The following is a 24757-nucleotide window of genomic DNA, read 5'->3' as shown; positions in this document are numbered from 1 at the left end:
CGCGATTAAAAAAAAAACGCGAAAAACACGGGTTTACTGTACTGTATTTCAAGAGTTTGTAGGGTGGTAACTCCTGAGTGAGATAGGTTAGTTTATCTGGGACTTGACATGAAAGGATATTTGTTTCTGTGCACTTACTATACAAGAATTGCAAATTGTTTACATCAAAAACTAGACTATGTACAGCAATAACTCTGGTGAGGATCTGACCAAGATCAAGTATACTGTATTAGAAAAACTGTAAAACTCTCGAAAGTCTTTTGTGATAAAAAAATATTTTTTATATGAAATGGATATTGTGTTGAACTGTTTTAGAAGTTAAGTCAACTGTATGGACAGACTTTAAAATATTGGACTCTGAAACATCACACATTTGTCCTGTTTGGATAGATGTTTTCATGCCTTTTATTTTACAAATAAGAATGAAACTTATGGCAGATAGCAAACATATGTGCATTATTGTAACACTGATAGTATGAAAGGCTCTTATTCTGAAAGGCATATAAAGTGAAGCCTACCATAATCAACAATAAACACAAACTGCAATTAGCAAGGCAACTTTACATTTTGCAAGGCCACTTGACATTTTACAAGAATTAAAAGTTTTTATCTCTTTAATTTAATCAGCATGTTCAGATGTACGGCCTCGTTCAAGATTCTTCGAACACTGCTGGAGACAGCTGGCAACTCAAGGCCATTTGTTTACTATATTACGTAGTAAAAATTATTAATGAATGTAAAAGTGATCGGTGACTGGTTACTTAGTTCCCCGTTGCTTAATTAATGGTTGGGCTTTGTCGTTTCGTATTATATTATACTACGTACTATAGTAAACAAACGGCCTTGAGTTACCAGCTGTCTCCAGCAGTGTTCGAAGAATTTTGAACGAGACTGTACCTATGGTGTGAATTGTGAGTAAAATCTAATAAAAAGAGGAAGAATATACCCAGTATATCTAAAAGCTACACCCTGGGGACCAGAGAGCCAAGTCCCTAGTTGCTTAATCCTGACATATGCAGTACAGTATTGTAAGTATAAGGAGTAAAAAAAAAATTCAAGTCCTGTACTGTACAGTATGTGCCAGGTGCTAAGGTCAAAACTGCAGTACAACAAACTAACTGGTCTGGAAGAGGTGTACTGTTCTACATTGGGCTTCATAATAAATCAAACAGTGTGGAAGAAGTGTACTAAGCCTCACTACAGACTACAATCAATGAAATAATCGTTAACTCAAGGTGGGTGAAACAAAGAGAATGCGCGAGTGTCTTAACTTTTTACTGTGCTAAATAATTTTATATATCTATATCAATTCATTAAGAGAAATTAATACAACTGGTAAAGCTTCTTCACTCGGCAAACTTTTAACACTCACCAAGTAGATGCCAGGTTTTTCTGCGACCATAGCGGGTGCAGAAAGCCAAATCATCAGTACGGTCAGCTTCACGACCAACAAATGGTGTGGATAGTGCATCAGCTACCTGTTAAATGTATATTAAATTAAATGTACAGTTTACTGTATTTTATAAAATAATTTCTCTTAGATTTTAAAATTGACATGTTAAACTAGTTTAGTTGCTACAAAATTAAAAAAAAAATATGAAAACTTACAAGAAGCAAGTAATTGATGGTGAGTAACACTGTAGGTGAAATTTTTTAAAAGGGTTCATTTGCAAACCGTATAACTTAAGTTACATTTTTGCCACTATATCTTTATTTAGTTTGTCAAGAGTACTGTATCTATATCAAGATATTGAATAAAATAACAATTTGGAGAGAATTTGCCATAACACTGGGGGTACATGAGGATATCACATTCACAAAGAAAGTGTAGCAAAAGTAGCATTCTAGTTTACTAACCTGACCAATTAGGAGAACAAGTCCTGATAGTGTGTTGTTGAAAAGAAGTACATGGTGGAAGTAGATGAGTAGGTATGTGAACCACATGGCAGAGCAGAGATCATTGAGGACATGGCCAACACCATAGCCAAACCTGATGCGCACACTGAGACCTGCCATTCTGTTTGTGCGCTTTCAGGAAGACACAATTGTGCAATATGGACTAGATTGGGGGATGAATTATTGATGAACAACCGAGAGATGTGACAGTAGAAATAACTAAGAGTGTGGGATGATGGAAGTCACTTTATAAAACCAGTGAGGTTTAAGTAAATTCTTACGACTTAAAAATGAGCCAACAACAGTGAGTTGTGGATGCAAATGCACTATAATAAGAGGTAGGAATAAATCAGTCACAAATTACAGTACTGTATTGTAAACTGAATAAGCTCCAAGATATTGTAAACACCAAATTGATACCGTGTAATATATTACTTAGGGATCGTCTTTCAACTAAAAACAGATGGCTGGGCACTATGAAGATAATTACAGTACTGTATTACAAACAAAAACAATGAAATATTGGTAATTGTTCTTCACTAAGAATCTGCTAAAATTTTTATAGTCGTATTTATAAAAAGATAAAATAATATTCGACCAGCAATAGAGCCTGCTGCACGGAAAGTAGAGGGCAAGGTACGGTAAGGGTAGGTGGTGCTGTGGCTTGGGTGATGTCAATATACTGGTCATCTGAAAAGAGAAAAGGTTTATGGCATTGTTTACTGTATACTGTAATACAAACACTGACACTAGAAAACATTTTATTTTACTACCTTTCTGTTCTTAAACTTATTGAACACACTCATACAATTGACAAAAACTGAGAATACAGTACTGTAATTAGTTTTTGTGGTATCCAGTAGTAGAAACATCACAAGGAAAACATTTCTTTCAGCAACCTTGTTATGACTTCCTGCACAAACATACATAAAAATACAATCTATTTCTATGTAAATGTTTCTCCGGTGTACTTTTACCAGTTTTATGTGAAAACTCAAAAGAAAAGTACAATACTGTATCCAATGAATGTGATTTCAGGAAAAATCATGCTTCCCCTGTTAAAGCCTCAGCTCACCATCCCATGCTTTCAAAGACAGACAGTGAGGTGACAGAGCACTAACTTTGTTGCTAACACCACCTAAAACATTTTAATTATGTTTTATGTATGGACTTAACAATAAGAATTATTATATACACTGCCTTCATTTAGTAAGACCCAGTTCCCAAGAGAAAGGAGGTACTCTTATAATGCAAATACCTAATTACAGCCTGTTGTGATGTTATATAATATATGTACTGTACAGGTATCCGTCATTTAGCGATCGTTTACTTAGCAATATTTCGGTTCATCGCTTTAAAATATTTAACACTACTTGTTGCTTAATTATCTGCAATTTTCAGTTTAGCAATATTTGACTCAATGGGAAAAATTCAGGAGGGAAGTCAGAACACTGCGGATTCTGTGCTCCTAAGTGCACATCATTACAATACTGTACATGTACTGTAATGTGGCTTAGAAATAAAGAAAATACTGTACTATATGTACTGTATAATTATACAGTACAGTACAGTATTTAATAATTTTATACAGATACAGTACGATAAAACTATAAAATGAAGTGAAGGTCTGTACTTTTTTCTATAGGGAAGCCCACCCGGGAACAGGTCATCGCCCCACAATGAGACCTAGGGGGGAATAAGAGTATAAAGAGAAGAGAAAAAGACTATATTAATCTACACCACGCAAATGCCAGAAAACCAGCTTTTTGAAGCGACTCGCCAGCTGCACTCTCCCTCCCCCTATGTGACGTCGTGGCATACAGGCAGCAGCCACACTCATCTCTTGAGTCAGCTTGGTGACTGCCCAGATGAACTGTGTTGTGTGTATACCACCCGCATCAGTTAATGTGAGGAATAAAAATAAATATAATAAAAGAAAAAATACTACATTGGCATTTGGTAATAATTTCATGAAACAAAGAACAGCCGAAATATCCCTTATGCCACTCCTCGCTCCCCCTCCCCTGCTCTGTGGGCTAACTGCTGACCACGTAAAAACTGCTTAATCCGTTTATGTTTTTGACTTTATATGCCTTTTTTATGCACATTCTTTATGAACAATTGAGTGTGCATGTAACAGATTAAAAGAAAATGAAGAAAATTACATATACAGGTACTCCCCGACTTACGACGGGGTTAGGGACCGACATCCAGGTCGTAAGTCGAAATGGTCGTAAGTCGGAAATGCTTAAATAACACATAGAAAATCGAAAATCTGGGCCTCTTTCTTCTCAACACCACAAAACACTCACTTTTAAGCTTGCCAGCCATTTTAAAGTGAATTACAGATGAAAATTTTGTCTGTGTACCGACTTTGCGACTCAAAATTACATAATTAGACCACATTTTGGTACGACTTGAGGCAGGTCGTAAGTGCGGGTGGGCGTAAGTCGAGTCGGTCGTAAGTCGGGGAGTACCTGTACTGTACCTACCCAAAATTACAAATTAAACAATAACACAGCTCACAGCTCAGCCTCACCCACTCTGAGTGCTACTGGGTGTCAAGTCGGCGACTCGGCTACACAATTACGTGTCATTTCCATGCATATTATAACTCTTTATCCCTTGTTTAGGATATTATTTCATATTTCTGTTTGCTTATCGATCATTTCACTTAGCGATCTGTTTTACAGGAACACATCACAATTGCTAAAAGATGGATACCTGTATAATACAGTGATAGCTCAGTTGGCCGCAATAATTGGTGCAGAGCACTTACGGGAATGAGAGATTTCCGAGTAACGAGACAACTCTCTCAAAGCCAAAAAAAATCCCTCATCCCCGGAATTTTCCGGGTAACGGAAAAATGTTCTCGTAAGTTCCAGAAAGTGTGCATTACATCATCTCTCAAACTCAGAAAAATATCCCTCATCCCCAGCATTTTCCGGGTACAGGAAGAAATTTCTTGAAATTTCTGGAAAATGCACCTGATTTTCATCTCTCAAACCTGTAAAGAAAATCAACCAACCCGGAATTTTCCGGGTACTGCACTGGGAAAGTTTTCTTGAAATATTCTAGAAAATGTGCCACTCGGAAAATCATTCCCAAAGCCGGAATTTTCCGGAAAATTACGGTTTTGGGGACAATTTTCTAAGAAAATTTCAATTCCAGCTGTATTGGAGAGTTCCAGTTAAGAGGGATTCCGGCTAACGGATATAGTTAACAACCATTCAGCGATTCCTCCCACTAAAAATACGCGGATAATGGCCGCTTATGGAGAATATTTTGATTAATATTGAATAGTTGGGGCCATGTAAGGCAATAAAAAACTGATATAATAATAAAAAGAATTATATATATTGATAGTATATTAGATAGGACCTAAAACAGAGTATAATCCGTGAAAAAATTTAAAAGAATTGCCCCTAGTTGAAACCAGTTTTGGTTCCGCCCATTTTTAAGTGGGTGCTGTCTGATTTCATTAGCCGTTGGCGACTTTGGTTTAACAATATTGATAATTACTGAAATATGATTAAACCTGAATATCATTACTGTACTCATAAGATACTTATAAATAGGGGTGAAACGTTTATTACAGTTCTGTAAGTGCAAAAATTAAGACATAACGAACCTGAAATTCGTCATATTGCATGTATATTATAGGTGGACACTTGTAAACAACACTATGTAGCCGCAAGACAAGAGAATGTACAGTACGTAGTGGAGCACCTTTCCTGTATCAAAAATGGATCAAGCCGCCATGGTTATTGTTGACTGATTGACTTTTTTCCTTTCTTTCCATATTTTTCTATACTGTATACCGGTATTTTCTTCACTACATGTATTTCTTTCCGTATTGTGTTCATTTTTTAACAGTTCAAATTTTATTGTTTTCTGAAGAGTGTGTTGTACAACAGTTATTTCCAAGACGCGGTACAAATGTTGTATTTTTTAATGACAGTCCGGGAGAGCAAATGTGTTAGCTATTCCGTGCATCTTAAAACGCCTTACAAAAAACGCCTCAAATGTAATGAAAAACTCACTACATAATTTAATAATAAGTTTATTGAATAAAAACAATTATATTTTACAGTTTAAAAGGTAATTAAAATTACACACGAGTTTCACACGACTTCATGCATCAGACTCAGAAGGCCACCGGCGGTAATGCCACTCAGACCAGCAACAACAGGCAGACCAAGACCAGCAACAACAGGTAGACCAAGACCAGCAACAACAGGCAGACCAAGACCAGCAACAACAGGCAGACCAAGACCAGCAACAACACGCAGACCAAGACCAGCAACAACAGGCAGACCAAGACCAGCAACAACAGGCAGACCAAGACCAGCAACAACAGGCAGACCAAGACCAGCAACAACAGGCAGACCAAGACCAGCAACAACAGGCAGACCAAGACCAGCAACAACAGGCAGACCAGCAATGACTCAAGACGAGCCGGGACACGCGTACAAGCAACACAATTCATAAAAAGATGAGGCATCTCAACCTCAGGCGAGGAAACCTACAATCCACTAGATGTTATAGCATCTTCTAACAACTAATCAGTACATCAACTCAGTTTTATTAAATATGTGTAACCCAATACAATCATCATGATGTAATCTACTAAAGATACTGTACCTACACATCCAAGGAATCTCCAAAATGAACATGTCAAGCTAAGAAACCCCCTTTTACTTATTATATCATACAGTTTATTTAGGCTATCAAACTTGACTATGTTAATTCAGGTGCCAATATGCATGGACAATTGAGTCGGGATAATGTTTTGGTCTAGGATTATAACATGTAACGAAGTGCCAGGACCATTTAGTGACACGGTGAAATTTTACAATCCTTTGTGTAACACTTATACCTGGATGTTTGGGTTATTCACAGTGCACATGCTGCACCATTTATTTTAACTAAACAGTAATTTTAAACAATTTGTTCCAGTATTTGATAGTGTAGCCATAGTATATATTAGCTGCTAGCCTGCAACGGAGTTGGATCTCGTATTTCTACTAATACTTATTACCACGGAATAAGCAGCCCTACTACCAACGTGTATGCGTAAATCCCTACTGAATTCCAAATTTCCGACAACACTAGTCATCTACAATTAAAAAATAAGAGATTCATCTCAGCCTGTCAAACTTTCCACAAATTAATTAAAGATAAAGAGTATGAATGCCAGGTGTCAAGGACTGAAGGACATGGCAAACAGGTGCGGTCTCGTTAAATTGGGACCATAAATTGTGGTCAAGGGATTAATGCAGTTACTTTCCTTGTGTCAGGTTAGGTCAATCCAGAGGGCTTACCCCGATGACACATTTTGCAAAAGAAGTTCCACACTCCTACCTTTGAACTGTTCTCAGCTCAGCTTACTCTACTTCCAATGGATTCAGACAGAAAATGGCAGCAAATTTCAATCAAAGATTCCCTGAGTTGCTCACCGAGTCTCCTGATTTTTTTCAGTTTCCGTTCAAGACAGATGTAAAACAGTGTGGCTTTCTTGCGTTCGAAATGACAGAATCACAGGCTTACAACGAGGCAATTGTGAATTTTGACTTTTATGATGACATGGCAAAAAGTTTTATTACTTTATCAGAGACATTCAGCAGATAAAAATAAAACTCTCAGAGTTCTGGTAAAAAATGGAAGCACCTATATCTGTGAGGTAGCTTACTCATCAATAGTGTTTATAAAAAGAATTATTACTGTAACCATATATCAAACTTCACCTAGAAAATTGCATGCTATGTTGCTTAACTTGATATACCCCCCAGGTATAGAAAATTTATCAAATGATGACGTACACAAGTCAGATATGAAATATGGTACAGTTGTAACATACTGCATAATATGACAGTTGTAACTTAAAAAAATGTTATGTTGTTTAATCACATAATTATACCCCCAGTTAAAGGAAAATTTATTAAATGATAATGCACACGTCACATATGAATTATGACTGATGTAACCTGTATTAAAAATTAATTAAATAATGATGCATGGGATCCGGACAAAAACCCCCTAAGACAAAAGTCCTCTGGACAAAACCCTGTTATAATTAAATGGTGATGCACGGGGTCTGGGCAAAAATAAAACGGACAAAAGCCCCACAGTTAAAGTGTAAAATAAGTTAGGTTAGGTTAGGTATTGCAGTCTTATATAATAAATGTAATATTTTACATGTCAGAGAAGTGTTAATAAACTGTATGACCCACACACAACGCTTCCGTGACACCTGCTGGACCACCACTCCACGACCCCCTGACAGAGACACGATGATCCTGTAGTGGATTCCTCCCCTACAAGCATTGAACCTTCTCGAATTCCCCAGCCTACGCCTCCAGCGCCGCCCACGGAGCGGGGGGCAACTATCTACCCACGCCTACCCACGCCTTATAAGGCCTGACACCGCTGTGAGGCCTGACACCGCTGTGACCAGTCTCTTCTTTCTACCCAGTGCCACCAGCAAGCAACACCTCCTCCGCGCCAGCCATGCAACTGCCGCTCCCGCCAGCGACCTTGGCGTCCCTCAAGCCGCGTGCCCTCACTCTGGGCACCCTCACCACCCAGCTCTCTCTACTCAACGCTTATTACCATGCTACCTACCCAGCAACAAGCTGCATTGTACATCCAATACAATATGTATGCTGTGAGCACATTGTGAGTTTCCTTTCTCCATCCCATCCTGAGGGTGAACCAATATCTCATACCCCCACAAATGGTGATCCCCGGAGATTCGCACTCACACAGGATGGAGGAGAAACTGATCACTCTCCCAGTCTTCAAGCAACATGGAAGACTGGCTTATCCACACAGAAGCAGCTCTCATCGGCTCTACATCTACTGTCTCTACACCGCAGGTTAGACACCCTAGAGCAGCTCTGCTACTCTAAGCAGACAGCCGCTCCTCTTCCTGCCCCAAGCACCACGTCCTACCGACCCCAACACACCCGTCCTGACTCAGACGCCGCCCCCGGCCCAGCAATACCCCCTGCCGCTTCTCGTGACGCGGCCCCTGCTCCTGACGCGGACCCATACACCCCTCTTTTCTCCCTCAGGTACCCCCTGCTACTGTCCTACACCCTGCTGATGTCGTGGACCCTGCTGCTGTCATGCACCCTGCTGCTGTCATGGACACTCTTCCTAACGCAGCCCCTGTTCCTGACCCAGGCCCACACACCCCAGCAGGCGCATCTGACGACTCTCTGTACCTGTCGCGTGTGTATCTAGACAGAGTTGCCCCCCCCCCCAGCGGCCGGCTCATCCACGCCCTCGCCGTTATGTCCCACATGTGGCATGCACCGCCCGTTCTGCCTCACATGTGGCACGCAACTCTGCCAACCTCCAGCCTCCCACCGCACCCGGAGGAGAAGGGGAGTATTGTAGTGGATTCCTCCCCTACAAGCACCGAACCTCGAATTCCCCAGCCTACGCCTCCAGCGCCACCCACGGAGCGGGGGTCAACTATCTACCCACGCCTACCCCCGCCTTATAAGGCCTGACACCGCTGTGACCAGTCTCTTCTTTCTACCCAGTGCCACCAGCAAGCAACACTTCCTCCGCACCAGTCGTGCGGCTGCCGCTCCCGCCAGCGACCTTGGCGTCCCTCAAGCCGCGTGCCCTCACTCTGGGCACCCTCACCACCCAGCTCTCTCTACTCAACGCTTACGGTATTACCATGCTACCTACCCAGCAACAAGCTGCATTGTACATCCAATACAATATGTATACAGTGAGCACATTGTGAGTTTCCTTTCTCCATCCCATCCTGAGTGTGAACCAATCCTCCCCATACTGGCCAGATACTATGTTAATAACATTGATTATGTGTTAAAGGAATATCCATCCTTCCTTCCTTAGGCTTTAGAAAGCCCCTTTATAATATTTATACTGTATATACTTGTCACACTTGCTAGATGCTTCTGGTGTCATTGTACAGGGGTACCTTGTGACAGCACTAGGATCCCGCTTCCTCTATCAAGGAATAAACAATTGAAATTGAATTGAATAAACTGTAAATAATAAAGATTAAAAATAAGCACAGGGTATTTAACAATTTCTTATTATTTGTCCTAGGGGCTTTTGCTCTTTAAACAAACAAACAAACATCCAACAAAAACGTCAACAACAATAAATTATAAAATAAAATTAAAAACACTAACATCGTAATTCACGCACTGGCAAATGGGAGAGTAAGCGAGGAGTAATGCCAACTAGCACGATCATATGACTGTTGTGTTGATGAGTAATGGTCAGTTGATATGTGTGTGTGTGTGTGTGTGTGTGTGACGTATGGGGACGGCCCGAGGTGGTTATTGTGTCATTGTTTTCGAAGCTTTAGAGTAAGTTATTAAACAGTTTTCTACACCAGACAGTAAGTTTAACAAATTAAATTAGATACTCTATAGCTTCGTGTTTTTTTAATGTAAAGTAGACAACAATCAACCTTTTAAAAATAAAGATAATGTTTAAGCTCTGAATGAGGGAGGTGGAAGAATAAGATGGAGTATATGAGCAGAGTTTATACAGCACGGCCAGAAGTGGAGTTTGTACCTAAACGCATTATGTTAAAGATTCATAATGTATTGATCTATTGAATGATCTGAAGTACAACCCCAATATTAACCATCTATTATCAAAAATACACGTTTTAACTTTAAACAAGTGAATGCCATTTTTAACCATCCTTGCGCTAAATAGAATTAACAATTAAACATTGAGTGTGAGCTCTTTCAAGACCAGACTTGACCAACAGTGGAGCAGGTTCATGTACATTCAGGAGCCGGTGCATGCCCAGTACTTGCCAACAGTGTGCTACAGAGACGTGACCGATCGCCCAAGCGGCTAACGAGCCGATCATTTGGTGAAGAGGACAAAAGAAAAAGAAAAGTAACAGAGACGTGACCGATCACCCAATAGGCTAACGAGCCGATCTGTGGTGAGAAGATAAAAGTAGAAAAGATCACTGATGCGAATAAGAAAAGGGCAATTTGAAACTATCACCACAGCGAATAAAATTGTTTTTAATGAAATCCCAAGTATGCCCATGGTACGGTACAGTACATTTAAAGTGTAACATCAAGATATAAAGTTTTAAATGTCTTGTCAAAATAGTTTTCCCTTCAATATTCTTAAAGGTTTGTAAGTTGAATATTCCTCCTAAGTGAACATTTAAGAATGCACCTATTATACATAAGCTATTGCACATAAAATAACGCCCAGGGCATAGAATCGAACTTATTGTAAATAAGATAAACACGCCGAGACAGAATCAAATCTCTAGTAACAGAATCCATCTTATAGCGAGCAATATAAATAAATTTACAAGGAGATTCACAGACCACTAGTTGGGATACAATATTAATGTACACAACCAATCCAGATTGTTAGGTTTGTGGTTGGGTAGGATGTCAGCTATCACCTTGACAAATTTCCGACTTATTTTTAGGATGATACGTCACAGGCTCCAACTTATGTTCCTATTGGACTCTGTCTTTCAACTCACGCCAATGGAAATTAGTAAACAAAACAAAACACACGCACACTCCTAGAACGAGTGCAAGATTATTCTCTCCCAATCCTACTCCACATAATATCAAGCCCACACGACCACGTACAATCGCTATAAGAACAGCCCAATTCCAACTACGGCAAAAATTATCAACTCGTAGTTAACCTGTGTGTTCACTCCCTGCCAATCTCACTTTGGTACTATAACTGTGCTGAAATTGTTATATATTATATTTGTACCACTAATAACACTTGTTTTTTTCAGGCTACTTGTCAATCAAGTGACCCACTCAACAATTAGGTAACTTTTTCATCTCCGTTTATTATATATTTTCAGCATTTTGGCTGCCATGTTCTTTCAATAAAGTTAATTATTAATATTTGAATGGTAATACTGTATTAACACACACACACACACACGAAACACTACCGTGATATCTACGAAGGTCATCCATATCTAACTTAATGATAGGTATCTCAGATAATAGAAATATTTGAAAATGAATCATTTCGAGGTACTGATCACGCATACGCAAAGTAAAATATACGCGGGAATGTGTTAAAGTTTGGGCCTCGTAGGACTAGAGCGTCTACTGTAAACTTTCCATTACCTGTGTAACAAATATTAGTTTACGTTACCTTGATAAATAAATTGCTGTTATAGTTAATAACTTCCATTTCACGTTTATAAAAAAAAATTAAGTACCAAAACAAAAAACAATAGCTGTAAATATTTTTTACTGTATCTCTCAGCAACATACGATTCATGAACAAATACTTAGCCGTCTCTTAATTACTATGCTATTTTGTGCACTGCCCTCGTCCGCACACCTTCACGTTTACGCCTGCTGAGTACCTCAAGCACTGACCACGCCCTCGCCACCTTAACTCTCATCCGTGTCATCTTCCTGGTGAATTTTCTTGAATTCCGAGTACTGTACATCTGTATTCTATTATTATAATTGATTCTTATTTATTTATTCATTCATCTAATCTTCAATATTAATATTAATAAATAAATGGTATGGTGCACACCGTGGAAGGAGAGTTTTAGTAGCAACCTTGGGTTTCCAGGGTCGTATACTGTAGGTCCTCCCAAGCCTCGGGTCAGGGCGGGGTCTTCATGGTCACGGCATCTGCCGCCCGTTTTGGGGGATAATTACATATTGATAATTTCAAAAATCCCCGCGGAAGATTCGAATTCATGTGTATAAAGGAACATTCAGTTAGATATAAGCAAAATGTCGTCCCGTTACAATGAAATTTGATGATGAACAAGTTTCTATCACGTAGGATGCTGCCAATGAGCACTCGGCACATGTGCTTGATCAACCTACTGTACACCCAGTCTTGAGGATTTGAACATCGCTTTTTATGTACTCCATGTAGAATGATGTAGTAGGTAATGATTATGTTACCCGCTGATTACATATATATGGTTTTAATTCATATTGTAGGTTTTAAAGTTATATTTTCAAATTATTTTCTATATGTTGTTTAAAACTCTACTTGTTTTGTTATTTCCGAATTACGAGTAATACCCACATGCCTAGTCCCCCACTCGGACAAAAATCTACCATTAAAAGCTTTAAACGATCCACATGTAACACCGCGTACCGGTGCTATAAGACGCCTTCATCTCTTCACAAAGAAGTCTGTTTTCGTGCCTTTCAATTTCCCTGCCTCTTTCTTCACAACCGCCACTCGCCTCAGTACTTCGTCTGGTAAACTGTGAATAGATCATTAAAGTAACTTCAGAGGGGTGTCCAACGCAGTGAGCAACTTCTCGTTTATCATCAATACACCCAAAACTCCTTTCAGTAATACTCTTAAAACTTTTAAAGCACTTCAATATACTCTTAATAAAAGCATGTCGGAGCACTTGTACACATTATAGCCTACTGTGACTTCATATTCTGCGCGACATTTACAACATTCCACTTCATTCTGTATTTTATTTTTACATAAAAAATTCTTCATTTTGTTTTACATTTTGGCCTATACTGTACGTAAAACACTTACTTCACTTCCCACAACCAATCACATCACTTGCTTATTGTCATGAGCTTACAACACCTCACAATGAACGGTATTGACAAGATACTATACCGTCCTTACTTCATTTAGTGCACTGGCTATGTGATAGAACTCGGCACCTTGTCTACTGTATAAACACATACATCTTACACACTGTATACCTTCACAACAACGTCTCTGTCTTGTATACTGTATAACCCCATAATATAACTCATTTTTATGCGCCATATAATAATCGCCAAACACGCACAAAGATTGCCTTTATTTATTGTTTAAATTCTGAAACACTGCATATTATAGTAAACTTATATGGAGCAGATCACTTAAAACACTTCTATGTACTAACAGAGGTAACACAATATAAACATATATGGACAATTATTCAAAGTAAGTCACTTGAAATCTTCCTTCAACGATATCGTAATGTAACGAAAGAAAATTCTACCATGGATTAGCTCTGAAATTAAACTATATTCTCGGGAAAAAAAACCCACATGCTGTTGAATGTCTTAACAAAAGTTTCCAACATTGCGTTTTAAGCCAACACTCACAGCTTGACTCTGGACAGTCGACTGACTGGAATCGGAGCGAGAGGTGATGAGTGCGAGGAAGCGAGTACAAGGCAACAAGATCACATACGCCCTAACCTACCTCTTTCTCTGTGTCGTGTCCTTGTCTGGCATGAGAGCAGGTAACACCCACCTTACATAAACGGAACACTATAACGGGATGTTAGTTTCATAAAGCAGTCACAAGCGTACGATACTTAACATCCTAAAACACGGTGCATACTGTAAGTAACCATTAAATACGGCAATCAGACTCTAACGTTAAATCTTTGAGTATATTACAAAATTACCAGTAAAGTCACTTTTACATTAGCATGATATTTTATGCCACATGTTCTGCAGTCCACAATGGTAGAAAACTGAGTAGGTAGTGGGTGAGGAGGTGACACGTATTCAGTGGAGGCGAGAGGTGCAGTATGTCCTGCTAGGCCGCTGTATCTCAGTCAGCAAAGTCCACCAGGGTGACTGCTGCACACTGCCCGCTAACCCTCAATATCAATGACGTAAGGTTCCACAATCAACTAATATACCTCTCTATTACACTAATGCGTTTGTTCCGTGTTCCTTCACCAGTAAAACTCTTAACAATCTATTCTTCATAGTTCAGTAAGGGTCAGTGATAACAACCTTACACATAACTTTTTACTAGTACATACATATTTATTACATACATATTTATTGCCTGTGATTAAACGGAGTCACTGACTGGAAAAGAGAATGAATGAATCATTATGAACACTATCTTAGACTGGAGGGGCGAGGGAACGTGGGAATATTGCAAGTCATAATATAACATACTGCACTATAATTAGATCACAACGTTAAAAAGAAGACCATGTATTTACTTCAATTTAGAAAGGAACATAATTATATGTCTCACAGTACTACTACAAAGAACACTGAATATTTAGTTCACAACATTACGAAGAACAATACATTAAGATCACACTATTGGCAAGAACATAAATAACTCACACCACTAGCAAATATGTGTAATAACTCACACCACTAACAAAAAACGTTTAATAACTCACACCACTAGCAAAAACGTGTAATAACTCGCACCACTAGCAAAAACGTGTAATAACTCACACCACTAGCAAAAAACGTTTAATAACTCACACCACTAACAAAAAACGTGTAATAACTCACACCACTAGCAAAAACGTGTAATAACTCACACCACTAGCAAAAAACGTTTAATAACTCACACCACTAGCAAAAACGTGTAATAACTCACACCACTAGCAAAAACGTGTAATAATTCATACCACTAGCAAATATGTGTAATAACCCACACCACTAACAAAAACGTGTAATAACTCACACCACTAGCAAAAACGTGTAATAACTCACACCACTAGCAAAAATGTAATAACTCACACCACTAGCAAAAACGTGTAATAACCACACCACTAGCAAAAAACGTGTAATCACACCACTAGCAAAAATGTGTAATAACTCACACTAGCAAAAACGTGTAATAACCCACACCACTAGCAAAAAACGTGTAATAACTCACACCACTAGCAAAAACGTGTAATAACTCACACCACTAGCAAAAAACGTGTAATAATTCATACCACTAGCAAATATGTGTAATAATCCACACCACTAACAAAAAACGTGAAATAACTCACACCACTAGCAAAAACGTGTAATAACTCACACCACTAGCAAATATGTGTAATAACTCACACCACTAGCAAAAACGTGTAATAACTCACACCACTAGCAAATATGTGTAATAACTCACACCACTAGCAAAAACGTTTTAATAACTCGCACCACTAGCAAAAACGTGTAATAACTCACACCACTAGCGAGAAAACTATTATACTGCATTGTACAGTATTTTTTTTTTAGGGGATTAGCCCACCCGGGCACAGGTCACCGACGCACATCGGGGCCTGGGGGGCGCAAATGTAATAATTATTTATAGTAAATAAAATTTATAGTAAAAAAATAAAATAATAACAATAATAAAAATAACTAATAATAATAATAATAATAATAATAATAATAATAATAAACTACAAAGAAATACAAAAATGAAAACAAAAATCAATGGTGGGAAACGCTATACAATATGTATGTTGTGTTGTCAAGTAAGAGAAACAATTGAGACCCTGCAATTGTGTAAATGAGGCAGAAAGTCAGATCAGCAACCTGGCACTTGGACACAATTTTCCTGATGCCATATGGCAGTAGGGTCTACCATTAGACAACACGTTATGCTTCCAATATCTTCCCAGGCAGTAGTACCTCCCTGTTTGGTACTTGCCTACTACCTACCTTCGGTTAATACTCGGGATAATAAAACAACAACTCAGTGCAATTTCCATATCATTTTGGTTGCCATGTTTGTGCTGCAACTTGAAATATGCTAGACACACACCAGTGCCGGATTTAGACCTATGGAGGCCCATGGGCAGCCTCTTTGTGGAGGCCCCCCTCATTATAACTACCCAAGAGGGTGGGGTGGCGAGTGAAGCGAACCTAAACATCTGGGAGTTCCGGGGGGAGCTGTAAGCCCCCCGGGAAAATTTTGAAATTTGAAGACGTCTTTGGAGAATTTTGAAGCCATATGCAATTATATTAAAAATATACGGTTCACAGGAAAACCAGGTATTCATGAATTTCAAGGAGTAGCTCGCCTAATTTCTATCACGCTTCTTGCTGAACCTAGTTTTACGTGATGGAATAGATAAACATGAATTTTAAAGAATGAAAATAAAAATAATCCAAATGAATAAACAAATAAATAAAATATTGTAATATGTGGAGGCCCCCAGATTGTGGAGGCCCCTGGGCAGCTGCCCACTTTGCCCACTCCTGAATCCGGCCCTGACACACACATCCTCACGACTACAATCAGTAGGAAAATTTAACGTCAGCCGTTCTGGCAATCCGCTTGGCAACAGAGTGAAGGAAATGCTTGAGTGAAATGTCACGTCACTGGGTTTGGTTGGTACTGACACGGTGTTTTGTGTCTGTGGGTGACAATACTGACTCTTAATAGGTGCTAAGTTTACCTATATAGTTAAAGTCGAGTTTCAATTAGGAAACAAACTGAACTTATAAAATATTTCACCAAAGTTTCCCAACGTTACTTGGCCAAGCACACGAACCCTTTCCAATGATTTGATGTTTTCTTTTCTTATTCTTTTGTCACATATCTTCCCATTTTGACGGGTGTCCATGGCTGTCAACGTGAAGCACGAGTTTAATATAAGGTCGTTCCTTATGTCACTTTTATGTTCATTGATTCTAGTCCCTACACCTCTTGATATTTCCCCATAGTACGTAACAGGACAACCACTGCATAGAATCTTATACGTGGCACTTTCCTCATTACTATTATCAGATCACTTCCGCCCTCAATAGAAATTTGCCCACACTTCCCGCAAGGTTCCTTTAAGCCAACATTGTAGACAGCATTATACACTACTGTATATACTCATCGACACCAAAGATGAAAAATTAAGAAAACACTTGTCTCTCACGCGGTACGTCACTTGCACAGGTGTAAGATAAAGATGTGTGATGCGTCATTCACACAGGTGTGTAATAGATGTTACACTACATATCATGAGTCACTCCAACCAGATCAATATTTTTTCCGCAGTCATGTAATTATACAATCAAATAAAGAAATATAAAATAGTGATAGTGAAAACAGCAAGAACTTTAATTAAAATAATGACAAACATCAAGATTATGAAATAATAATAATTACAGTCCCTTAAGAACATTTAGGTGTGCACTATTTTGCCCGGGTTGTCACTTTGGCATAAGTCTTGTACTGCAAATAGATGTAAATATAGTTGTATTTATTGTTTATTTCACTTAATTCATAGCACGTATATATGAGATTTAATTATGTAACAATTTAGAAGAGAGTTTATGATCGGTGATGAATGTGGGTTATCTGTCAACCCGTGTACAGTATGACGTTACAACAATGGTTGTAACGACGCCCCTCCACACTAACCAATACCTGGCGATAATCCCGACCAATGTTCAATTTGCTGATACGCCAATACAGGTAAACGAGGGTGTGTGTGTGTCCTCACCTGGCAGTACAACACAAACCACCCTGGTCAAACAAACGCATGCACGCACGAACACAATCCCTGCCGGAATACAGTATTGTATTTCCCCGACACCGATCTACTAAACCCAAACACCTGACACAGGAGGAAGCTGAGCGTTTAAGTAATTATCTTTATTTCACCGAAAGCAATGGCAGCTATTTTGGATTTGATGCCATAGCAGGTGTTCGCCTCAGATGTGAAAAGTCTACCTTTCATAAATCCTATGCTAATGTGCTATAATACTAAATGAAAAAAAAAGTCAGGCACATTCATTTTCTTATGGCACCTATTGGCAGGCCGTCCGCCGCCAGTTTTCGTTCTTGCCAACAATGGGAAACAACTTTGTTTAATCTAACGGTGAATAAGTAGTTAGATTCCGCTGGAAACGTTCACTCCTTAAATCCATAAAATAATCAATAACGCAATATTCAATATACAGATATAAAAATTGTAATCCTACATATAAGAAAATTAACGTGAAGCTGACATCAGTTCTATGTGTCGCAGGTTTGTACCAAAGTCCTACCGGTAACTTATCTGCCCAGCAAAAATCGACGCTACCTTCTCCTCTCTTGTAAACCCCCACGGCACCTAAAGTACCTTCCACTCCTTGTCTACTGCGATGGGTTTCTTGACACACTGGGAAGAGCTGTCTACGTCCACAATGAACGACGGAATCCCCTATCCAAGAGGGTGGAGTGGCGAGTGAAGCGAACCTAAACATCTGGGAGTTCCGGGAAAATTTTGAAATTTGAAGACGTCTTTGGAGAATTTTGAAGCCATATGCAGTTATATTAAAAATATACGGTTCACAGGAAAACCAGGTATTCATGAATTTCAAGGAGTAGCTCGCCTAATTTCTAACACGCTTCTTGCTGAACATAGTTTTACGTGATGGAATAGATAAACATGAATTTCAAAGAATGAAAATAAAAATAATCCAAATTAATAAACAAATAAATAAAATATTGTAATATGTTGAGGCCCCCAGATTGTGGAGGCCCCTGGGCAGCTGCCCACTCCTGAATCCAGCCCTGCCCCTATCATCCAAGACAGTACAGACACGCTAACGAGACTTCACGCTCCCCTCCGGCCTTGATGCAACAACGTGAATCTAAAACATCAGGGATGTGATACACTGCGCCACTAAGATGACAACTGTCATTACAGAGTATCAACCCATGACTTCTTTCAACAGATTGTGTGCACACGAGATTGCTCCTGGGTTATGTCATGGTCATTTTGATCATGGATTATATGTACTACTCCAGGAAGTATATTGAAAACCCTGAGCCTGGCCGCACTATACGAACTGTATGATTATGTAAGCTTTGTGGTCGGCCCCACACAATGGTTGAACCGTCAGACCCGACTCGCATTCCCTCTCATACTACATTCTCGCTAGTCCCCAGACCACCTACGGGTCATCATCACGTCCCTTCCTGACCAAATATTACCCCTGGAGACAGGCCTGGCATTTGACATTTTTTTAGGGACCTACCACGCGTTGCCATAAATACATGAACTGTACAGAGAATCCTCCCTATAGTTATACTCTTATTCTCCCTTAACTTAATGTAACTTGCTACAGGCACTCTCGCCCGTAAATTAAATAAGTCAAAGAAGGCAAACATAAACTCCGCAAGCTTCCGTTAGGCACAGTAATGCTTTTTCGTTTCGCCTTACCCAGAGTGCAAGGTGGTACACAATAAACTAGCCTTTGTGCTGCGTAGGGGCAAATCGGAATCTGAAATTTTATGCAACTGATTACATCTATGTCATAAAGATCCCTCGAACAGTGTCAGTAATATTAACTCTGACCTTTGACCTCAGAATGTTCACGCCTATTAATCGAAATAAGCCCTAAACTTTTATAGACAGGGGCTTTTCTCAGCGGAATAAAATCGTCTGGCGTTGGCCAGATTAATATAACGAAGTGTGCTGCTGCCCTATAAAGGGTTAAATTTCAAAATGAATCCAACAAAACAAGACTAATTGTGTTGGCAAGTTTCCGGTTAATCATCACACGGCATGGTGGGGCGACGAAAATACGCTTGACAGGCAAGAACCATAGTCACGTTTAATCCTGACCACTGCCCAGAATATTATATTCTTACATCAGTTTTCCCTATACCTGGTGAGGGGAGAACGTACTGTAATTGTTTACGGAAAAGTCTTCCACCACATAATACTTCACTCTGACAGACACATTTATGTTGTTCAATCTGTTAGACATACTCAAACCCCCCAATAAGCTGAAAAAGTGTGTGTGTGTGTGTGTGTGTGTTTCAGAAAATCCCTTCAAGCCCAAAACCTAAACAATGAGTTGACAACTTCCTGCCCTGGCTGACGCTGCCCACCGGTTACCACTAAACACTAGCTTCCATTGCTGGTCGGCGCGTTCACGTCACGTCGCTAACACTCTTTAACACTAAGAACTATCCTATAATAAGTATCTACCAATAGTCTATATGAATTCGTCTACTTATAACTTCAAACCTCATCTCTTTCTTAGGAGTTATCAAAGTCATAACGAGGCTCCAGGAAGACCGAGTCACAATATTACCGAGAAGGTGTCAAAGGATGTGAATAAGAGGCCCCAAATCAGGACAGTAAAAGGTCGACCGGAAAAGGATAAGCTAAACCGATGTATGATGCGACCAATGTATGTTTTAGTTGAAGGCAGCTAGAGAATCTAAGCCTAGCCTATACGGCCTACCAAAGTCAGTGTATCCAGACCTTCCTACAAGTGTGCGACTATAATAAATGGTAATCGGCTAGATGCACCTTTATGTCTGTCCAAGGTCAATTCAATTCAATTTCAATTGTTTATTCCTTGATAGAGGAAGCGGGATCCTAGTGCTGTCACTAGGTACCCCTGTACAATGACACCAGAAGCATCTAGCAAGTGTGACTAGTATATACAGTATAAATATTATCAAGGGGCTTACTAAAGCCTAAGGAAGGAAGGATATTCCTTTAACACATAATCAATGTTATTTACAAAATATCTGGCCAGTATGGGGAGGATCATCGTGTCTCCGTCAGGGGGTCTGTCCAAGGTCACCAAATTATTAACTCAACTGGAAGGTGTGATAAACTAAATTCGCCATTGTATTAGTCGTCTCTACAATAAATTCATGTTCCTAATCACCAGTGACTTATGGCAGCTCAAAACATATACAATACCGATTATATGAGAGGTTCATAAGATTTATCGACATTCTTTTAACTATCGGCTGTTCCATTATCTTTCTTGGGCAAGCTCTTTTCGTCGTTTTGTAGGTCGTGTCATTTGAGGAGAAAAGGCAAGAACTTTATTCACGATAAAATATTTTTAACATTGACATACAAGAGTACTGTATATCGTTTTACCGGATTTCTTTTAACTTTAGGAAGATACACAATAACGTGTATGTATGTGTATCAAACGCCTCACACTCCACATGTAAAGTATTACTTCCACGAAGAATATACTCCTTTACAGGTGCCAAACAGTGCCGAAAGTTGCAAATTATAATGTGGTTAAAATCAGAGGCTTTGATTTTAACTGAAATCGGATTTCACATACCCTGTACAGTGTACATACTGCAAGGGGGGTGGCTAGGCACAGGCTCAAGTGGAACTCGCCGTTATGACACACTCATAAGGGTCATTATTATTGATTTCAGGCTGCAGTGGCGCATGTGTACGAGTGAAACAATTCACTGCTTCTCCTTGCTTTATCTGCTCAAACTATACCGAGTCGATTTTCTTAGACTGTCATTACTGTTGTCAACTGCCGTGTCCAACTTCTTTTTCTCGGTGTTCACAAGAGAGGATGCAACTAACCTTCCTGCGTTTGAGAACAGACGGTTCGACACAGCACTGACCCACATTGTGTTCAGAAAAGAGGGTATTAGAAATAACTGTCCAGGCTAAAGGTCCATAAGAGTCCCGGCCCTGACATGGTGCATCCTAGAGTGCTAAGAGAGTTGTGCAATGAGCAAGAAGAGCCCCTGAAGATCCTGTTTTGTAAATTCCTGGATGAACAAATGGTCCCCAGTGAATGGAAAGTGGCTTATGTGAGTCCTATCTTCAAGAAGGGCGATCGGCACTCCATGAACAACAATAGACCGGTGAGCCTGATCAGCATAATATGTAAAGTACTTGAGAGTATTATCAGAGATGCCGCAATGGAACATCTAATAAGAAACAATCTTGTAAAGGATTGCCAACACGGTTTTATGCCGGGGCGCTCCTGCTTAACACAATTGCTCAAGGTATTGGATATTTGGACCCATATTCTGGAACAGGGTGGTAATATTGACAATATTTACCTAGATTTTGCCAAGGCTTTCGACAGTGTACCCCGTGATAGGCTGAAAATCAAACTGGAAAGGTATGGAATTCGGGGAAATGTCCTAGCATGGATACAGTAGAAGACTTTCTACATGACCGCAAGCAGTGTGTGGCGATTAATGGCACGAAATCGTCATCTGTACCTGTCACAAGTGGGGTACCACAGGGCAGTGTATTGGGCCCGCTGTTGTTTGTTTGTTTGTTTGTTTGTTTCATAAATGACATGCCTGACGTTGTACACACCTCCATACAAATGTTTGCCGATGGCGCTAAGTTATTTTGGGAAATTAAGAACCAAGCGGACTATGAAGAGCTGCAGAAGGACCTCTGTGGGCTCCAGGAATGGTCAAAGAAATGGCTGCTGAGATTTAATGTCACGAAGTGTAAGAGGATGCACCTGGGGCATACCAACAGTAAGGAAGCGTATCATATGTCCCAACGGGATGAAGAAACTGCATTAGTTGAGACAATGTGAGAAGGACCTAGGTGTGTATGTTGAAAATGAGCTGAAGTTCTCGGGCCATTGCGAGAAGAAGGTAAACCAGGCAAATAAATTATTGGGTCTTAAGAAGGTCCTTCAGATATCTAGACGGTCCGTCCCTCGTAACGATCTTCAAGAGTGAAGTGCTTCCTCATCTGGAGTACTGTCACCCCATCTGGTCCATGAGATATGCTAGGGACTGTCAGTTGGTTGAAAATGTTCAAAGGAGTGCCACCAGACTGGTGCCTGCCCTTCAGCACCTCATCTACCCTGAGAGATTGGAGCGCCTGAACTTGCCTAGCTTATACTACAGACGGGCAAGAGGTGACCTAGTTGAGGTGTATAAGCATCTCAGGGGGCACTACTCAGTCGAGTGTCCTTACTTGGAGCTGGCGGACGCTCGCCCCCACAAGGGGTCACAGCTCGAGATTGAAGAAGCTGCAAGTCCAGAAAACTGTGAGGGCACACTTTTTCGGAGTGAGGGTTGTAAACTCTTGGAATAATCTACCAGAGAGTGTTGTGACGGCACTGAGTGCGAGCTCTTTCAAGACAGGACTTGACCAACACTGGAGTGGGTTCAGGTGCATTCAGGAGCCGTAGCATGCCCAGTATTTGCCAACAGTGCGTGACAGAGACGTGATCGATTGCCTGGGCGGCTAGCGAGCCAATCTTTTGGTGAAGAGGATAAATGAAAAGGAAAAGTAATCAGAGACGTGACCGATCGCCCAAGCGGCTAACGAGCCGATCAGTGGCGAAGAGGATAAAAGTAAAAAGTAAAAAAAAGTAACATACAATAATACATACCTTAGGCACACCCAATCCCCCAACATAGCAACCCAGGACAACAGCCGGCATCAAATAAAACCAAAAACAAACAATGGTTCGGTGCGTTTAAAGTAAATTGATATTTTGTATAATTACAACGGAAGCAAATCATCCTTAGTTATTTCATGGGACTTTGCCACATCCTTTGGCTTACCCGCCCAATATGGGCTACTTAAGACTTTCTGCCGCAACCTAAAATTTAATGCCGAGACTTGCTTAAAATCGGGTTACTTTGGAATCCTAAATTCGCGGCGCCACACATTCCCAAAAAATTTATTTGTCAAAATATCAATCACCGGGTGAGGTCAAGAATTCTTGCACTAAAGGACGAAGGTGCAATGTTTTGTTTTATCATCCCCTGACGATGGCGTTGCCAAACAGCCGGAAAGTAAGAACCGCATTAAGCTCATTGTGCCTTACAGGATGTGCGAACCTCCAGATTACTCAATAAAGACAGTTTATTTATAGTCAATAGGTTATTGACATCCAACTTTAGATATCTAAGGATAATTTCTCAAAGCAACACATTTATTATTTTGTAATAAAAGATAATTGGTTGCCTACTTAACGGGGGATATTTTTAAGAAATATCTACACCGCATAGATATTTCTTAAAAATATCCACTCCCATGTGCCTAACCACTCGCCAAGCCTTTAATAAGGGAATATACTGCTTTTGGTTCTTCAGTAAGAGTTATATACCACTGAATATGCACAAAAATACGGCAGACAGTTAAAAAATGCACTTTATTGAAGTTTTTTAACAGGCTACAATTTTGTAGTGATATATAGAACATCATGGTATTCACAAGTTGGTAACCGAATTGGCAATATCATCAATTTTTCACATCCAATACAGTATTGTGCTCGTAGTTTATTGATGACCAATATTTATTAAAAAAGTACATTACAGTTTCAAAACTACCAATGTACTGCTGGAAATTTAAAACTAGGTTTTAAGATTAGGCTCCTTCAGACTACTA

The 24757-nt window shown here is 39.7% G+C and overlaps 1 protein-coding gene across 9 annotated transcripts in view; it reads right to left on the bottom strand.

Annotated features, from left to right (window-relative positions):
• The window catches only part of LOC121871510 (major facilitator superfamily domain-containing protein 12-like), a 46913-nt gene that overhangs the window by 19284 nt on the left and 2872 nt on the right, over positions 1–24757 (bottom strand). For 2 of the 9 annotated variants that reach the window (XM_042373917.1, XM_042373918.1), the window contains exons 1-3: positions 14321–14461; positions 1858–2586; positions 1373–1478 (exon numbers count right to left, since the gene is read on the bottom strand). In XM_042373917.1, the coding sequence (XP_042229851.1) occupies positions 1373–1478; positions 1858–2016 (265 nt within the window). In that variant the 5' untranslated portion in view covers positions 2017–2586; positions 14321–14461. Of the gene's footprint in view, positions 1–1372; positions 1479–1857; positions 2587–14320; positions 14463–24757 lie in introns of those variants that run through there. The other 7 variants (XM_042373915.1, XM_042373910.1, XM_042373919.1 and 4 more) reach the window with 6 other exon arrangements.

Source organism: Homarus americanus, unplaced genomic scaffold (genome assembly GCF_018991925.1).
Source record: "Homarus americanus isolate GMGI-L3 unplaced genomic scaffold, GMGI_Hamer_2.0 scaffold45698, whole genome shotgun sequence".
NCBI classification, from domain to species: Eukaryota; Metazoa; Arthropoda; class Malacostraca; order Decapoda; family Nephropidae; genus Homarus; species Homarus americanus.
The sequence above is the reverse complement of the archived record's forward strand: the minus strand, read 5'-3'. Positions and strand labels throughout refer to the sequence as shown.